General features: G+C 41.6%; 1 protein-coding gene across 1 annotated transcript in view; it reads right to left on the bottom strand.

The window, feature by feature from the left end:
- TNFRSF11A (TNF receptor superfamily member 11a) overlaps window positions 1-19,697 on the bottom strand; it is a 179,545-nt gene that overhangs the window by 84,124 nt on the left and 75,724 nt on the right. The window contains exons 3-6 of the mRNA XM_085606896.1: window positions 18,168-18,293; window positions 5,513-5,656; window positions 4,671-4,764; window positions 599-702 (exon numbers count right to left, since the gene is read on the bottom strand). Coding sequence (XP_085463022.1) covers window positions 599-702; window positions 4,671-4,764; window positions 5,513-5,656; window positions 18,168-18,293 — 468 coding nt within the window. The remainder of the gene's footprint in view (window positions 1-598; window positions 703-4,670; window positions 4,765-5,512; window positions 5,657-18,167; window positions 18,294-19,697) is intronic.

Below are 19,697 nucleotides of genomic sequence, written 5' to 3'. Positions count from 1 at the left end.
TTTAAAGGGTGAGTGGGAATAGTTAAAATATATGGAAAGGGGCAAAAAGGATATTGTGGTCCTATGACCCTAATCTAAAAGCGCTAACATGTTTCTGCCCTACTCTATTGGCCTATGTAGGTCTCAGGCATTCGTCAGGGCGATCATAGAGAGAAAAAACACGCACTCCCCCAGTGTCACACCCCTGTAAATTTTGCAGATGGATGTGTAGTGTGCTAAAGATATGCATAAAGAAAAACGTACTTGCTGTATGTGAGAAGTACCCAAGATTTAAGTGTACTATACTTATCAAGGGGTGGCAGGAGTCCGCCCTGTAGTCAGACTAACCTCAAGGGTCCTGGCTCGTGACAACCCTAGTTGTCTTGCCCGCTCTCCCTGGCTGGTCTGAAGCTTCAGCATACTGGCAACCCAGACTTCCTTTCAAGATGAGCGAGGGGGAACGTGCCTTGTCCAACAAGCATGACTGCGGCCACATTTACTTTAGAGTTTAAAGATATTTTTTTTATCCTCTCACTTGGTATGGTTGTTGTCGGGCGATTTGGGATGTCAGAATTATTTTGATTTGGGTGTTCTTCTTTCATGGAATGGTGGCACGTACCTGTTAATGTCGTTGCAGTGTCTGCTGTTGTGTTTGCTTTGTCACAGACTGCATCAGAGAATCTGGTCCCAGAAGACTTCTGTGCTTTTCCTAGCTCAGTGCAGCTTTCAAAACAAAGGAACATGGTGTTAAACATGCTTATGTTTCATGAAAACATGGCTTCAATCAGGTAGCAGCCTATTCTTTATTGGTTATTTGTACACATCCCAAAGGTGTAAAGCAACATGTACACTGTACGTAAAATAAAAGCGTCATACCAGGCCCATAGAATAGCATTGCCTTTTTGTCAGCTCACACTGCTAGGGGCACCATTCTAGGAAATTGTTCTGTGGCTTCACCAGAATAGAGTGTGCGGCATGGAGGTTCCCTTCTGCGTGGTGGTTATGGGGGGAGCGGACTGGGTATCATTAGCATGGCACCACGTTACAAGGCAAAAGATGCATGACAAGACCCAGAGGCAAAGACCATGGCTTCATCCTCGTTGAATAGCAGGATCCTTTACCTAAATGCCCATGCTAGACGCCCTGTGAGTGGGGTTTAAGTAACAGTAGGGGTAGGCCATGTAAGTGGGATCCAGTGGGTCACATGACAGGATATTAACTTATGGCACTGGGCAGTGAGGGAAGAGTGCTATTACCAACCCTCAATGGGTGGCAGCTGCAGAAGAGAACGGGCTGTACTTAGCAAATAGCACAAGCTTCAAAGACATGACCCAAGACGGAGGCCACCAATCTGCAAGCATAAATATAATGGGCTAAGAGACCAAGAAGATGGGAAAGAGCACTGAAATAGGAGATCAAAAGAAAAACAGTCTCCAAAATTCTATTTAAAGGAAATTACAATCATAGACACTCATTGATAAATTCTACAGCTTCTGCTGCTTCAGGCATGGCTGATCAGCACTTGGACCTGAAATTAGGATCTATAACACGGGGGCACTCCTGCTGAAAGCGTGGGCCACCAGTGTTGTGGTCGCCACAAGGACAGGGTCTACCCATTCTCATATGTTCCCCACCAGACATCTGCTACCAGTGGAAGATGGTTGGCTGTTTAGAGTCATCAGTATTATTATTTTTTTTATTACGGTCAGTTTGCCCATAAAAGTACATTAAAAAACGTTAAGAAACATTAAAACATGATATAAGGTGCTATACAAAAGGAGTGTACAAAACAAAGTTATAGTGCATGGAATAATTAACAAGGGGACAAACTAATTCCTATCCAAGGATTACATAAAAAAGGCCAGATGAAAAAAGACACATTGGTGGATTCAACTATATACCCACTCATGGGTTATTCCAATTGTTCATAATCTATAATAAAGTCCCTCTTTTTGCTAAAACAATAATTCATAAATTTGCCTTTTTCCATTTATAAAAAGTTCATCAACAACATCAAGTTCATATATGGCTAAAGAAAACAACAATAGGTTAAATCAACACATGATTTCAGATAGATATAGTGAAGTGATACCACCAAGGTAGAGCGCCAGTACATGATCAGTTCCCTACACCCCTAAAACCAACAGATTCTCACTTCCTGTACAGGGCAAATTAAAGCACCATATTTGCTTGGGCACTAGCCCTAAAAAACCAGAGTGAACGTATGGCGCTATAATACCTCGTAACCGGCACCCTGCACACACACCTGTCCATATTTTCATTAATAAATGCGATTCTGTAATCCTTGAATAATACCCATCTCTTATTTCTTCATAATCGGAGACTTGTGACACACCGAGTCACTGATTATAAAGAAAAGACGTGCAAACTCAACTGTAATAACTTAATACAGTTGAGTTTTGATGTCACAGTGCCTGCAGCCAGAGCAAGCTACCAACTGAAAAGCAGGTCTGGCCATGGAGCATAATTAAAGCAGCAGTTTAAAGAATGAAATGGAAACAAGGCTTTATTTTGTCTGCTCTGTTTTTTCTAGCTGTAAGGTTAAAGGAAATATTAATGCCAATACTTTTTTTGCCCCCCGGGGTAATTATAGAAAAGTTAAAATCCTTCTGCATGTTTCTGCACATTCTGATATTATGAGCCATTTTTAAATATCTGAATTATATTAAACTGATTCCAATATCTTCTTGCAAAACATATGTACCAGTTTTTTTATGTGTCTAATTTTGAACTACAAATTCCAATTTTATTTTTCACGTTTGCAGACATGCTCTCTCTTACATATGAAAGAACTGCATATGAAAGGTTTAGTGGTTTGTGGGAAAGGTAATGGTGTGACAATTTATTATAAGGGATAAAGTACCCCCTGCTGTAAATGATAATGAGATTTCAAGTCTTCTTGGAGTTCCATAACCTTATAAAGCAACTCGGCCTTCAGCATTCTTCCTCTATTTGGCCATGGAGCTCTTCGAAGACTTGTAATATTCTTATAGTGTATGTTGGGGGTACGGTATCCCAAATATAATACATGGGAGCCTGAACTCCCTGTACAAACGTTGTCTCTCATTTCCTTATTTCAGAAGACTTGTAACATATTTGGTCACCTATTAAAAAGAAATGGTGTAGTGACTCAACTATAATAAGTTATTAAAGTTGTAATCTGACGAAACAATGCCTGCTGCCAGATCCAGCAGCTAAGGGAAAGAAAGGACATGCAACATAATTAAAGTTGTAGTTTAAACAACAGAAAAGAAACCTGTTTTTTCTTCTTCTGCTCTATTTTTTTCTAAATGAGCAGCGACCAGCAGAAAGGAAATATTTATGGGAACATGTTTACTTTTTGCAAGCTTTAGGTAATTATAGGAAATAGGACCTCTCTGCACATTCTGAGCAAGAGTAGATTTAAATCTGACATTAAACTGATTCTAAAATCTTTGGGCTACAAATGTCGAATTAATTTTGGTATCTTTAATTTTGCACTACCGATTGATCATGTCTGCAAACATCTTGTCTCTTTCATATGAAAGAGCAACACACTAAGGATTTGAGCAGTTTGTGGGAAGGGAAATTGTGTGTCAATGTATTATGATGAATAAAGTATCCCCGCCATACATTATAAGGATAATGAAAATCACCTAGGAGTTCCATGACCTGAAAAAGAAATGTGGCCTTCAGCCTTGTTCCTCTGTATGCTGGGTCACTGGAATTATGCAATTGTGCGGTCGCAGAGTTTTCCCGCATAATTGTCGATTTGCCATGTAATCCATCATTTGCTGCATGATCTGCAGATTTGAACAAAAAAATGGTTTCCAGCTCAAAGTTAGTAAAAATGCAGCAACGCTTGTAGCCGCCCAGTGGAAGGTCCTTTGCAAAGGTTGACTAGTCGCCTTTCTGTTGTTTATTTCTATATTTGGGTGTTAAACTGCTACTAATGAGGTGCAACCAATGCCCAGACCGTGTTGACAAGTGGAAAAATTACAAAATAATGAAGTAACACTATCACCAAATGGGCTGCATTATGCTGCATAATCTGGTTTTTCTTGCCACATAATTTGGCCCTCTCCTGCCATATAATTCCAGTGACCCTTTCTATATGGTTACAGAACTCCTCGGTGACTTGCAATATTATTTTAATGTACGACAGGAGGTACTTTATTTCATGCATTAAGTCAGTGTCGACTTATGTCAGATCCAGATGTACTCAGCATACTTTTATCCCTAGAATAGCTATTCAGGTCCGACAGTTCACCTTTCTATTGACTGTGGTTGAAAAGGTCATAAGAATAACATAAACTAATTTCCAGAGTGTCTAACAGTTTATCCTTCACATAACAATCTATGCTATTACTGAAGCTATGTCATCTCCCCCTGCTGGGTTATGTACAAACATTTGGGGTACCTTTCTATATTATGTGCAGGAAGCCAATGCTTGCTTTGCTCTCCGGTACACAACTGATAAGGCTGCCTAAATCATGTTTATGTATGTGACATGTCTGTGAATTTCAACAGAGCCTATCTTTTATTTCTTTGCAATAATCTATGTTTATCTATTTTAGGTAACTTGTGTGGGGGTGTTGTGGCTGGTATCATATTTGTTACATAGGTGCTTTTCTATTTTTTGCAATGACTGATGAAAACAAGTTTAACTAAAAAAATACAGATGCTCTTACTTTGTCCATGGTCGACACTTTTCAGCAGATGAGTTAATATTGGAAAACTGGCCCAGAAGGCATGGTTTGCATACAGTGTCTGTGTCTCTCCCTGCTGTAGGAGAGAAAGAGTGAGAGGAAAGCGCATTAGCCAATGCATCTCTGTACGCATTCAATGAGACAATATTAGAGCTAACAGAAATCCAGAATCAACAAAAAACTGGGTACACCTTTGTGGATCTCTATGAAAGTAAATTAGGGCCGGGCCTTTTGCACTAGTCCGTGTACCTACATAGAACTGTTACAACTTGTCTATGAAGATACTCAAAGCATGTGTTGTATTAGTATTGCATGTCCAGTGACTATAAAAACATAAATTATAAAATGGAAAAAAGCACATAATCATGTATTGTTGCATAGGTCAAATACCCAAATTGTGCAATTGAGTTTAACAAATTTTACAGAAGGATAACTTTAATTATAGAAAAGAGATATACATATGGCACCGTTTCTCCAGCAAAATACAAGATGTAACCTTCAAAAACAAAATAGCAATCGACCAATTATGAGAGTGTGTGTGCGTTTTTGTCTGTGTGTATGAAAACATGTTGTGAAATCCTACAGACACCTCACCATATCCGACTGAAAGGGCATCTGAATTAAATTACATTTCAAATCACAGCCCCTCAGTTAATATAATAGTTCATTGTCTGTCTGCTGCAGTGTCAGCGATGTTTCAACTTTTGAATTTCTATACGGTCATCGTTGGTACAGTTAAAATCTTTCAGCAAATCTTCGGATTCGTTTATTAATTTTGACAATAGTGTTTTAAAAATATTTATTTTGAAGTAAAGAAATCTTACGAGGCTGTTCAACTCCAAATCCAGGACCACATTCGGTATTTCTTTTGCAAAACTCATAATCACGATTCAAGTGATATCCTGGAATGCAAGCACACTTTCTCTCTAAAGTACTGTTGCCATGGCTTAACACCACTAATCCTTTACCTAGAAGACAAATAAAACAAATTCCTGTTATGGCCACACTCTTATTGCATGCACACAGCAGTAATATTTGACTAATCCTAACAATCAATCACTGAGCTCATTTTTAGGCTAGATATATTCATAAAAACAAAATCCAAAACATAATTGAAACCTTGATGCAATGGTAAAGTACCTGAATGTCGAGTGACAAACTGTGTGTCCTAAATATCGTTTACACAAATATTGCTCCATCGGAGTACATAATATAGCCTTATAGCCCGCCAAAGCGGGCTATACCGGCTATTAAAGGCCCGCTCCCACGTTAAAGGCCTGAGCCGAAGGTGAGGGACTTTAACAAGGGAGCGGGACTTTAATAGCCAGTATAGCCCTGCTACGAAGGGCAATAAAGCTGTTAGAACATTCTGCCCCTAGAGAGCAGAATGTTCTAACAAATAAAACAAAGGCCTCGCGAAGCTCGAGGGGATTTAAATCCCCTCGAGTTCCGAGTGGCCTTTGTAAAACATTGGAATGTTGCTCTGCGGGCCTTTACCGGCCCGTAGAAGCAGGTAGCACTCCATTGTCTTCAATGGAGCTCCCAACATTCCAAGGTTCTAATAGAAAATCTACACCAAATGGAATGATATTTAGACCATGATATCTGAAACAGGCAATATTTCTGACAATGATATCCGGACACACAACTGACGGAATCCTTCCTTCAAAAGAAGACACTGTAAGGTGGGAAATCAATAAAAGTGAGAGAAAGTCAGAAATCTCTGCAACTTAAATTTACCTTGCTTGATAATGTGCCAAACATTAAACATTTTAGATATTCACTCACAGGAGACCGGTTCGCACAGAAAGTATCTTGAGGAAACGGTAAAACGCTGGACGAGAGGGAAATGTTTTCCCCTATGATGGAAGTGGAGGCTATTCTTCTCTTATTGTACCATAAAATATTTCTTTGCCATCATAGGTATGCTCTTATTCCTGCCTTTTGTAGGAGTGTGATGCCTTGGCAGAAAGGTCCTGCAAAACACTGGTGAATAAACTTTGCGTTGTTGCATATGTGCTGTATTAGCGGATTTTCCTCAATATTAATTTGAATCTGCAGGTGTGAATGTCCTGGCCTATGTTTCTGTGCACAGTCCTTATGTTGCTTACATAAGTTCAGCCAAAGTATTCTTAAATGTGCAGCTTTATGGCTAATGGCCATATTTAAAGATTTTTTCACTTCTGCATTGATTAATTTCCTTCATAAATAAGAAATGTTCATGAATATTATGTTTGTGGTTTCTGTGCAGAGCATGATTTATACGAGATTTTTCTGCAGGTTACCTTACTGAACCACATGAGAGAAAGCCAAACGTCACATCCAACACTGGCTAAGTAAACTGACTGGCTTCCAAAGCATCATTTGTGAGACAAATAGCCATAGTGCTCAATCCTCTTATCAGAAGGCTGTGCATGTGAAGTAAGAAAGGTAATCATTCACACTTTGGTTATTTAGGGGAAACAGCCTTTACAACGTGTGCTGTTTCCCCATAAGTGGAACCACCCTTGCCTTAACCACACATATGCCTTAACCACGCATAAGGCACTGCGCGGTCTAGATGCGCGGATGGGCAAGCACAGGAAAAGGAAGGATCGGATGTGGTCTGGTAAGTCGGGCTGGGGCTGGGTTACTTTTTTAAGGGTTGGGGGTAGGTTTGAGGGCTCAGGGTTGGTGGAAAATTTTTGGGGGTCAGAGTTGTGTTTAGGGTTCGGGGGGTCGGAGTAGTTTTTAGGGTTCGGGAGAGGCTGGTGTTGTTTTTAGGGCTCTGGGGGGGTTGTGTTTGTTTTTAGGGCTCGGGGGGTCGGGGTTGTTTTTAGGGCAAGGGGAACAGGTTGTTTTTAGGGCTCAAGGGGGGGTGGGTTGTTTTTAGGGCTTAGGGAGGTCAGGTTGTTTCTAGGGCTTGGGGTTGTTTTTAAGGCTCACAGTGGGGAGGCTGGGGTGTGATCTTTATCACACATATCCTTTTACTAGTCATGCCTTTACCACGAAATTGCATGGTATAGGCATGCGTGGTGAAGCCATGCGTCGTTTAGACACATTTGTTGTTCAGGCAGAGTTGTAGAGGCATGAGTGGTTTAGCCGTGCGTGCTCTGTCATACAACCGTTATTTAGGCACTCAGTCTCTCGCCAGAAGTAAATTGATGTGGTAAGATGGTACGTGGAATTATGAATGGAACTGGGTTCATGTTGTTTCAAGTGCAATTGTAACACATGATTCTGCATTCTGCACTGTGGAATAGGGACAACCAAGCAATACTGCATGCTTTTCCCATTCAAACAGTTAAAAAACCCAATATTTTTCCCATACAAATGCGATCAGTGATTACCTGGCAAAAACTGTTCATAGTGAAAATCAGCTTGGTGGGGTAATTGCCAAAAAACTTCAAATTCTGTTTGTGCCTGAATTGGGATTTCCACAAGTTACAGATTATAACTTTAGGATTGAACATTACCCCTTCAACCTTTTATTCTTATACCAGTACTAAAAATGTATTACCGCCTACCTATGCACTACACGACCTGCATAAAACAAAAAGCTTAATCTACTCCCCCCCCCCCCACCTTTCATCCCTCCATGACCCTCCTTTTACTTATGTAACAAACCGGGGGTAAGACCCATAACCTTCCTGTTTCTTTTGTCTGCTTGCTGTGGACAGTCATCACATGTCTGGCAGGGATTGAGCCTTGAAGATCTAGCGTTAATGCTTGTCAAGCCACACGTAATATCCCGGAGCAGCAGGGCACTCTGGGTTGGTGTTGGGCTTTGGTCTTCTCTGTTCCCCTGGTACAATGGTGTAGCCAGACAATTAAAATACTCCCCACTTTGAACCATACATCTTGTCTTCTTCGAACAACTCCATTCACACTTTCTCCCTTCTTCCAAACATTTATTGATCCATATCTGTTCTTCTCTACAACTGTCCTTGCATTTACTCATCCAACCATACCTTCTTCCATCCAACCTTTCATATTGCATCCATCCTTTCACTCAGCAATGTATAGCCATGTATCTATCCATATTTCTAACCAACCATTCTTTTACTCATCCTTTATCCATCTTTCCACCCATCAGTAAATTATTCCATCCATTCATACTTTCACTTATCAATCCTTTCTCTCTTCACCCCATCCTTTCACCTTCACCTTTATTTTTCCTTCCACTGATCTAAAATATCTTTTTACCTTTACATGTGTACGTTCATCTTTTCACTCATCAATATATCAATGTATCTCTACATCGTTCAACCCATCCATCCTTTCATTCTTCCTTCCTTCATCTTTTCACTCATCTGTAAATTCTTCCATTCATTCATACTTTCACTTATTGATCTTTCACTCTTCAGTACATTGTTTCACCATTTCCTTTATTCTTCCTTTTATCCTTCTATCCATCCATCCTGTAATCCTTCCATAAATGCATCCTTTCATTCATTCTTCCTTCATTCTACCCTTCCTTTCGACTTTTTTTACTTTTTTCTTTTCTTTGATGCTTTCTTTCTTCCTTTCATCCAACCCACCTCAACCCTTTCTTTACCTTTTTCATCTACAAATCTATTTTCTCAACCTACCTTTACTTTTAACTGCTTTTCTTTCTCTCACAAACTCTTTCCATTTTTGTCTCTCTTTGTTTTCCCCGTTTTCATCATTTCTCTTTTTTTTCACTGTTCAGGTCAACCCAAATACCACAGCCCTCTGTCATAATATTCCCTGGCATTGTTATTTATGATAATTTGTCTGCAATTCTGCAGAAAGAAGAGGGCCATAAATAACTAATTTATGTTAAGTGGGGCGGAGTTAATCAGGCCTTGGGGCACCTCCACTTAAGCTGCTAGAGCAGGAGGTTCACAGCGCCACTGCCCTGGTAAGTATGGCAGTTGCCAGGGATCAGATGCCTGTACCTAAAATAAATTCCAAGATATTCCAAAATGTATATTTAAAATTAATTATTAGCCATTGTGTGTCTTTGTGGTGCCATGGGCTCAACGTCACCTGGGTCTGTTTGTTCGACATCTTTTCAGACATTGAATTCCTTCACTTCAAGACTTGGACTATCAGATTCCAAGAAGACTCAGGATTTGGGAAAATTTGCAGTGATGGATTCTTCCTTGAAACATCATAGAGGGATTCTTCTGTTTCTACCTTCTCCACTAATCATGATGGATGTGAGCAAGATTGGTTGAGAAGCCATTGGACAGCTAAGGGGAAATGACTCCCAGAGGAACGGTCTCATTCCTCAAACTGGTGGAAGATGAAGGTGTTCTCTCTCCTTTAAGCATGGTAAATTTGGCTTATACCCAATTGGCATGTTTGATTTACTTGCAGGTCCTTAATAAAGTGGTGCTACATGTACCCTGGGCCTAAGAATTAAATGTTATTAGTGGGCCTGCAACACTTATTATGCCATCCACTTGAGTAGCCTTGCTAAACATGTCTCAGGCCTGCCATTGCATCCTGTAGGCAGTTTTAAACTGCCATTTCACCCAAACTGCCATTTTCCAGGCCTAAATCTTCCTTTTAATACATTAATGTCACCGCTAGTGTGAACCCTAAACAACCCAGAGGCAGGGTGAATTGTATTAAAAAAGTTGGACTGTACTTTTAAATTTTATGTCCTTGCAGTGAAAAAATCTTAAATTCATTTTTCACGTCTGCAAGGCCTACCTCTCCCATAGGATAGCATTGGGTTACCTTTTTCCATGTAATAAGTGATAACTTTGGCTTGGGAATGGGTAGAAATGTCATGTTTTGTCACTAATGGACTGTAATTTAAATTCCTCATTAATGACAAAGTCGGATTAGAAGTCACAGTTCTGAAAATGCCACTTTCAGAAAGTTGGCATTTTCTTGTCCTCAGCATTTGGTGCCTGCAGGCTGTATCCTGGGAAACATGACTAGATGTAGTTGGCAGTTGGCCTTTGTGTTTTCCTCCCAGACAGTATCACAAAGGGGGGCTGGATGTTGACAGAAAGGGGCATTCTGATCTAATGGGAGAGGCAGAGCTGTCGCCTACCACACATACACTTCAAAGGAGATCTCAGCACACATTGAAACAAGAACTTCATACTAGCCTTTCGTGACTCCAGGCATTCTTGGACCAAGGCAGGGAAAAAGTAAATAACAGAAACTGACGGGGGGGGGAGTCTAGAAGTCCCTTCCACTTCAACACTAGCACCAGGTAGAAATATTAAACCTTGAGTCCCACTCTTCAGTACACTCCTAGACCTGTGGATACTACAGAAGAACTGCCATGCTAGCAGAGGACTGCCCTGCTGCCTTAGGCCAGCCCTGCTGTCTGAGAAGGAAAACTGGAACTACTCCCTTCCTCCCAGGCTACCTGAAGTGACTCCAAGAATCAGCTGACTGACCTCCCGTTCAGAGATACAGGGACATAACAATCAGTCAGTCAGTCAAACAAGATTTATTCGATTTAAAATAAATCATAATAGCACAAGATGCAAAAATGCATCATTAAAACATAATTAAAATACATATATAAACAGAAACGACAGGTTTAATCACAATAAATATTAAAATTAGCAGCACCACAATTTGTTCAATATAACTTTACATTTCTATTGTAAATCAAATCAAGAATGTTCAAAATGTTGAGCCAACCAATACAGAATACACCAACCCTCCCTTACCCATATTTTTCTCTTATTACAAAGGCTCCTCTGATAAAATGTAAAACTGCACAGCAAATGCCCAATGAGTCCGTAGAGGGAAGAAACCTATTCCCTTCTGTATAAGAACAGGGCTGAAAAGACTTCAGACCTAAATATTCAACTCTTACTGACTTACTCAAAGGGCAAAAGAAAGTAAGGTGCAAAGTGCTCTGTTTTATGAAGTTATCACATGGGCAAAGGTTATTAGACCAACTACATTGCAGTGGAAAAGCCACCAAAAAGTGCACCATAGATAAAAGATATCTAGTTAGATCAAATCTATATTGAGGATTCATCAGATAAACAAGGTAAAAACGGGGCTGTTTAGCCACAACAGTTACATCTAAATCACTCACCGATTCCTGCTGATTCAGTACCTGCAAGTTAAGTAAATTAGCCCTAGTTAGAAAAGCGGTTCAAATGACAGCTTTGGCTTGATGGGGCTTACTTGTCGGATTATTAAACAATTCGATTGCACCCAGGTCCCAGAACATACACTTGAGGTAGTTAAACCATGGAATGGTTTGAACATTGGCATGAGAGAGATAATCCAGTATGATAGAGCTAGTAAATTCCAGTTCGGGTGTATTCCAAATCTTAGCCCATAACCATAGGGGAGCAAGACCAACTCAATCCTACACTAATTCCATACCCAATTTGATATGACAAAAAAGAGTTGAGGCACTTTTTTGTACCATCAGATGTCTTCTGATGAAATTATTCTTGGTTACCTGGATGTTACAACAATTGGTGTAGCGCCAGACTCCTGCACCATAAGTGGCAAAAGAAAGACAGTTTGCTCTATAAAGGGTCAGCAATTCTTTCACTGGCTACTAACCCAATTGGGCTGCAAGTCTAGAAAAGTGCCACCACTACTCTCGATGTTTGTAGAGCTCTTAATGTAAGTAACGAGTCCCAAGAAAGCTGAGAGTTAAAAAAAATCCCAAATAGGAAAATATATTAACTTTCTCAATCTCATTACCCTGGACCACAAATACTTTAGACTTTGTTCTTTTGGGTCCACACACCATAACATACAATTCTTTTTATAATTCATTTTAAGATGCAGAGAAGTCATAAATCCTACAAAAGTATCCGAAGATTTCTGCAAGCTGGTTGCTGTCCTTGCAATGAGGACAGCATCATCTGCATATGATAAGGATGCAATAAAACATTTACTGATCTTGGGAATGTCTAGGTTTTTCCCTATCAAGTATGCCTCAAGCCCATTGAGAGTATGGGCCTAGTTTTCTCCCCATTACTATCATGGTGGATGTGAACTATAGTGTTAGAATGAAGCAGGGACATAACAAGCTTAGAGGCCTTCTTGCAACTGCCCAGCTGCCCTGCTGCACTGGACCTGCAAGCAGACCTGCCCGAGCCCTGCTGGCCTCTGCTGGAGTGAGTTCCGGATCCCCAAGAGGTTTCACCCAGGTCCTGGACCCTTGGTTGGCATCAGTTGTGCTCCTCCTGCGAAGAAAGGGAGAAATCCTGGTGTTTTGGCTCTTGGAACTGTGAATGGGGTCATTTGTGGCAAAATCTTGTTACCTATGATCACTGCCAGCACGAAGCTCCTGAGAACCTTATTCTTCACACTACAGATACCAGCAGTGACAACCAGCATTGCAAGACCTGCACCTCTCGCTACAGTATTAACAGCCAGAGGTGACCGCCAACACTAAGCTCCTGCCACAGCCGTCTGTGATGTCCCACCGGACCTTGACGCTACAGCGACAACCATCTGAAACACCCAACCTGATCTTCGCGCTACAGCGTCTACCTTCCGCAAAGTTCTTCTCATGGCCTCCTCCTCTGGACTCTTTGCGCTGAACTTTGAGAAGGTAACTTTTTCAGCAGGACTAACTTGGTCGCTGTATCTGGCCTAAGCTCCATTGCGGTCGGCCAGAACTGGAGACTTTCACATGGTCTCACATGACCAGGTAACTGTACTTTGTGATAATAGATGCTATATCATTTAAATCTTTGAATTTACATATTTCCGGTTCCACTGATTGGATTTTTATCGTTTTGGTGACAAATAATTTATTACATTTTATTGTTTTTCTAAATTGGAGTGGGATTTTTTTGTGTTGCATTTTTACTTTATCACTGGTTGTGCGCTACATAAATACTTTACAAATTGCCTCTAAATTGAGCTTGACTTCTTTTGTGCGGAGCTACCTGAGGGTTAAGCATGGATTCATTTAGTGACCTATTATGGTTCACCTTGACAAGGATTGTGGCTTCTGAAGGGATCACACTCCCCTCAATCAGCAACCCAATTTCTCCCACCTTGAATTCGCAGTTTTTTATCATCTGACCTTCAAACTGACTAATGTCTTTTGCCTGTTTGTCTCACTCTGCTATGGGTTTCCCTTTAGCTAACCTCCTCTTGGATATACACTGAACTGGGAACTGTTCCAGGACTGTGCTCCTAAAAAGCCTCTGTCCACACCTCTTACCATTTCAAGCCTCTAAGAAGGATGAGAGCAAGTGGTTTAGGAGTCCTAGTTCATTGTAAAGTGTTCTGTTTTCAGGGTGGGTTAACCCTTTGAAGTTCATGGGAGTATGTGTGAGACACATAATTTGTTTACAGGTTGAAGATGAGTCCAAGGAGGGTGGTACCCTCCAAACGTGGGCGAGTTGGGAGGAAGGCATTTTTTCTAAGCAACCACTGGCTTTCTTTTTATCATCTTAGATTTTTCGAGTCATTTTGTACATGTTCAGGTTCACTGCTTCTGTATTACTGAAGTATTTGTCTGGTGTCTAATTTATGTCATAAATGTGTACCTTTTTAGGTCTAATATTACCAAACTTTTTGATTTTACAAAAAAAAAAACACACACATATATACACCCACACACACACACACACACACACACATTTATTTATTTATTTATTTTTGGGCTGTTAGCCAGCCAACTTCATCCATTGGTCTGTTGTTATGTCATTCCCATTTTCTTAGGGCAATGTGACAGTCCATTTCAGTTATTGGCTAACTTTTCATTGTGAGTAACAGCATTCTGCTCTTTGACAAAGAGCACATCCACACCCAAAGTAGTTCCCTTCAGTGCCAGAGACTACTATAGCGATGTGTGCTTTTGAAAAACAAAAACTGTTTTGCTTTTAGGCATTCTTAGGTCTTGCCTAAGACAGCGCATGAGCTGTCACTTGCAAGACATTTTGTTAACTTACAGGGGGTTTAGTACCAGAATGGGGGCTTAGAATCTGCCCATTCCCTACCATTGGTTGACGTCATTGTCAGTCTCATTTCCTTGCTTCTCTTTGGTCAGCATGTGCCGGCTTCACTTCCCCTTCATGTGTTTGACCTTCCTCTAGAGCGTGGACCAAGTACTGCTCCCTTGTTTCAGTGTGTATCCTTCCACTTCTTGCGCTTTCGTTGCTTGCCCGTCTTCATTTCTTGCCCTGAAATTGTTGCTTTCCCCGCCCTCTACCACATTGTTGCTGTTGCCTTTTCCGTCACACCCACACCCAAGTTGTGTTGTTTCTCCTGACTCTCTCACTCCCCTCCCACATTGCATTGCTTCTCCCATTCCTCCGACTCCCTCCCAAATTGTGATGCTTTTCTGATCCCTTCTACCCACCTCCTGCAATGTGTTGCTTCTCCGGTGCCTCCCATCCCCTCCCACATTATGATGCTTCTCCCATCCATCCCAACCCTCTCCCATGTTGTTACTTCTCCTGTCCCTTCCACCCCCCCCCCGCGGTGTGTTGCTTGATCTGCCCCTGTTCCATGTTGCAACTCCTGCCAAAGCACTGGCCACGTCATAGCTTTTTCCCCCTAACTTTCAGCTATGCTGCACAGCATTGGGGAGACCTACTGGCTTTGCAAATGCTTTTTTTTTATTGCCGAAAGCCTGACACTTACCCCAATAATACAATTGTGCAAAAAATCATGACAAAATAAAACAAGTATTGAAAAAACAAAAGTTTGGAAGCCAACACGCCAGATCAATTGGCTTTGCAAATGGGTGTTTCTTTGACAACTATGGGGGATGTACTGGTCTTTTTTTAAACTTTATTTTTCAAATTTGTATACAAAGTTAGCAACATACAAAGTTACATAGAAGCAGATTTGTATATTAAGATCGTTATACAAACCGACATTTGAACAAAGGGTAGTGATTTGGCCAGCATGCAGCCTATCTAAACATGGACCACAATACCAATGGGGAATCATGGAGTGTCTTCAAGATACAGGATTGTGAGTGTCTAGGAGTCATCCCGGCCTAGTACAGCCACGCGATTTCTCCATTGGTTTGTCAGAGTGTACCCATACAACTAGTTGAAGACTGTGTGAGACGCAAGTATGAAGACAGGGGCTGCCAAATTTCTCTAGGTCTAGATACAGGAGGGAGCAACTCAGCACACAATTCCGATTGCTCCCGACAAATGACCAAGTCTGGAAGCAAACGTTTAAATGTTCCCACATACATGCCACCAACCGTTTCACGAATAATAGGGCAAGGGCAGTGAACAAACTGTGCGGTGCAGATATGTCCTTGATGTAGATAAGGAGGCAGACCAAAGGGGTCCAAATGCACCTCTGCTTCCACCATAGCGGACAAGGCGGTGGTGACCTCCCTCCAATACATGTGTACACTACTGCATGGCCAGGCCAAATGGAAGGACCCTGCTGGGGACATGCCATATCTAGCACAACAGTCATTGTCATGTAGTCTAAATTTGTATAGACGCGCAGAGGTGTAGTAAAGGCAATGCAGAAAGCTATAATCTATAATACGAAGACAACTCCTGGGGATCAGGTCGGTCTGAATGTAACTAAATCACTTCACATCCTCTGAAGTCTCCAGGCCCAGTTTGGCCCCTGGAGTGCTTCCTTAGACTTCTCCTGAACCGCCTGATAAAGGGAGGTAATGAAGTACGATGTTTGGTGAAAGTGGCAATTAAGAGTGTGTCCAATGTGGTAAATCATTTGGAAATTAAAGGTGGGCAGCCTTGCCGTTGCTTCGAAGCCTATAGTATGTAAATATGTCTAAAGGTGAGCTAGGCAACACTTCCATGAATTCAGCTAGTGATTTAAAGTGCCATGCCTGTAAAGACTGCCCCAGTAATCAGGCCCTTTGTTCAAAGCTCATAGGTCACTGGCAGCAGTGGGTTACATCACAGCGGGAGGGCAGGGGAGAAGAGAAGGTACATTCCCACCCTTCTTCTTAGCCTCTCCCATGCAAGAATCGTGCAGTCAACTGTTGACGCATCTCCAGTAGACCCACACATGGGCAGTCCGAAGAAGGATGTCGGGGGCACCAGGGCTTTGTTATCTATCTTTACTTCCAAGTGGGGGAGTAACGCTGTGGGATGGTACCAGTGGTACGTATGATGTGCCTCAGCACAGAAGTAGCAGAGTACCATGTGAGGGGCACCAAATTCCCCACGGTGGAATGGCAAGGTAAGTGTTTCCCATTTTGGCCTGGGCTGTTTCCAATACCAGGCAAACCAACTGTGACGTGTGTGCAGAGAAGGCCCTAGTAGGAGAACCATTTTGATCAGTCCTGCGTATCCTGCAAATGATAATGGTAGCGAGATCCATCTAGTAATGGTGTTAAGCATAGTAAAATAGTTCACTCCGTATTATCATGTCCCTGTCTCAGCTGAGCCAAATGCCCAGATATTTAGTCTCAATTACACAGCACCCGAGGGCAAAGTTTGGTGAGAATTGTATTGTGTTGGCCCTTAAGGGGGAGATTTTGGTTTTTCCCCAACTGATGTGAATCCCTGAAAGAGTACCAAACCGAACAAATTCTCACAGTATTGCATTTAGACTCGCACTTGGTTCACACAGATAGAGGCTGTACTGGTCTTTGACATCCCTTCACCTCAATTTTCTTTTTTAGATTCCTCTACCTATTCATTGCCTGGACTATTTTGAGGTCAAAGTTGTTTCAAATCCATCTCTATGTATCTGTAGGCTTTCATGGCAATATGAAATAAAATTAACTATCTAAGAAATAGTAATATTTTAAAAAAATGATCTAACAAGGAAGATGCTCCTGGCAAATTAGAGAAGGAGTGGACGAACATTTTTATTGACAGGTTAGTAAAATGTATCATGTGACTCATGGGTCCAATACGGTGCAACCCCTCTCCACCACTTACAAACAGGGAAAACCTTAACAGAATGTTCGAAAAATGTCAAGGTCATGATGCCCGCAAACAAGAGGCTGAGCGGCCCAGAACGTAATTTCTGAGAAACTCAGTTAGTCTTATATATGAGCCTTTATGAGATAGAGCGCCCAATTTTGACCAATCCCTGTACGTTGCATGTCAAAAAGCACAACTTCAGTTTCCTGATTTTAGGGCATATAACCAACAGCATATTTTAGAAGTTGTAAAAAAAACAAATAGCTGCCAAGTATTACGCTAAAACTGTTTAGTTGTTTATTCCTAACTAAAATGACGACACCTAAGAAAAACACTACAAACCCCACTCATACACCCTTCTCCCCAACACTCTTGCATTCTTTTTATCTTCTCCAGCACACCAAGCAGACAGAAAACCTTCCCAGTAGGAAAAAAAAGCATCAGCAAAGAACAGTTGGAATATAAATCATTAAAAAAAAATTTGAAACAGTATTTTCTTCTCTGAATTGGCAAATGGGGAATGTCAACTAGTATCACCCAGATTTAAACAGACCAACTGAACAGTGTTCGCCTGAAGCCAATTATCTGAATGATGCCAACATTTACACTGATTGTCTATTTATGACTTGTGGAAACTCGTGTTGATCTGGCACGGTACCTGCTGCGGTGAATACTGAGCATCACTTACCCGAATCACACAATTTCTGCAGCCAACATTTTTCCTCTTCGTTCCAGACATCAATATATTGATCTGCACCGCAGGGCAAACACACCGTGTCTGTGGTGGAGGTGCACTTGGCAGACATGTACTTTCCTAAAAGGAGGAAGAAGAAAAGGACTTAGTTTACATATAAAAAAGCATCACGGAAACTAGTCCAGAACTTGGACTCTATATTACCCCATGGAATATGACAATGACTGGCTAACCTTCTGCAGAGACCCTATTCTGAGTTCCACGTTAACTCTGCTGGATGAGAACAGGCCTGGAGTGAATGACTGCAGTCAGTATTTCCCCATGAGTTAACAGTGATCACGAGTTACACTCCCCACACTCCCCACAAAGGGGAATAACCGGCAGGACCTGGAATTACAATGTCCTTTAAAGCAGTATTTGCAGATTCCAGGAGGATTCACTGTAGATACGTGACAGGGGGTGGAGAGTGGGCAGGCGTGTTGTTCCAGTGGCAGATAAGGCGTCTTGGGTAAGGTGGGGAAGCTATGGCCTCCCTCCGAATGGAGAGGCCTTGTCTGCACCCCCTGTGATGCTAGTGGGGGCTGGTCTATGCCTCTCCCAGGAGTCCCTGCCCCCCCTCCACCCGGGTGCAGATCCACTCCCAGTAAAACTGGATGTGGTGTTTCAGGACCCGTTAATTTCAGGTCTGATAACACTGGACCACTACAGTTGCAGAGAGCAGTATTTCCGGGGACACAACTTCAGCCAATGCATAATGGGGGCCTAAGCATTTATCAACAGGCAGTGCCTTCAATTTTGCAAAATGGTTAATCGAGTCAAGCCATTGTTGCTGAAATGTGGCATTATTTGTAGATCCCAATTTTAAATACCGGCAATGCCAATTCAGCCTTTTATCTTTCAGAGCTAGATTACTAAGGAAAAAACTGTGGTATATAACACAGTATACACATAACTAAGCGTATCTCCAAAGAGTGAGGTGTACGCCAAGGGTGTGTCCTTGCTCCTACGCTCTTTACCCTCTATATAATCAATGTGGTTGGTCTTGAAAAACTAAAGCTTCACTCCCCTTTACAAAACGGTACTAAGATACCTATTCTTTTATTTGCAGACAACTCCCTTCTGATTTTTAAGACCCCAATGGGTCTCCAGCTCCTTGTCGACAAATTTACAGATTTTTGTGTGTCAAGGGGCTTGAAGCTCAATACCAACAAAACCAAGTACATGATATTTGACAAGGGAGCGGTCAAAAATTCAATTATACGGCTGGGGGAGAAGTACTTGAGAGGGTGAGGAGCTTTGATTACTTAGGGAGTATGAAGTGGAATGATCAGTTAAAGAAAAATACACTACAGCTAGAGCACAGAGCAAATGCTATTAGTAGACTGCATAGGCAAACAAGTTCCCGTGCAGTATCGCCAGCCCTGGAAGTCTATTGTGACAAAGCACAAGGGGCAGCCCTGTATGGAGACGAGATCAGGGGATGCACTGATGTTTCTCAAGTCACTGCTGCAGAAAATGGATTTG

Source organism: Triturus cristatus, chromosome 5_2, assembly GCF_964204655.1.
Source record: "Triturus cristatus chromosome 5_2, aTriCri1.1, whole genome shotgun sequence".
Lineage (NCBI taxonomy): Eukaryota > Metazoa > Chordata > Amphibia > Caudata > Salamandridae > Triturus > Triturus cristatus.
Note: the sequence above shows the minus strand (reverse complement) of the source record. Positions and strands in the feature narration are given on the sequence as shown.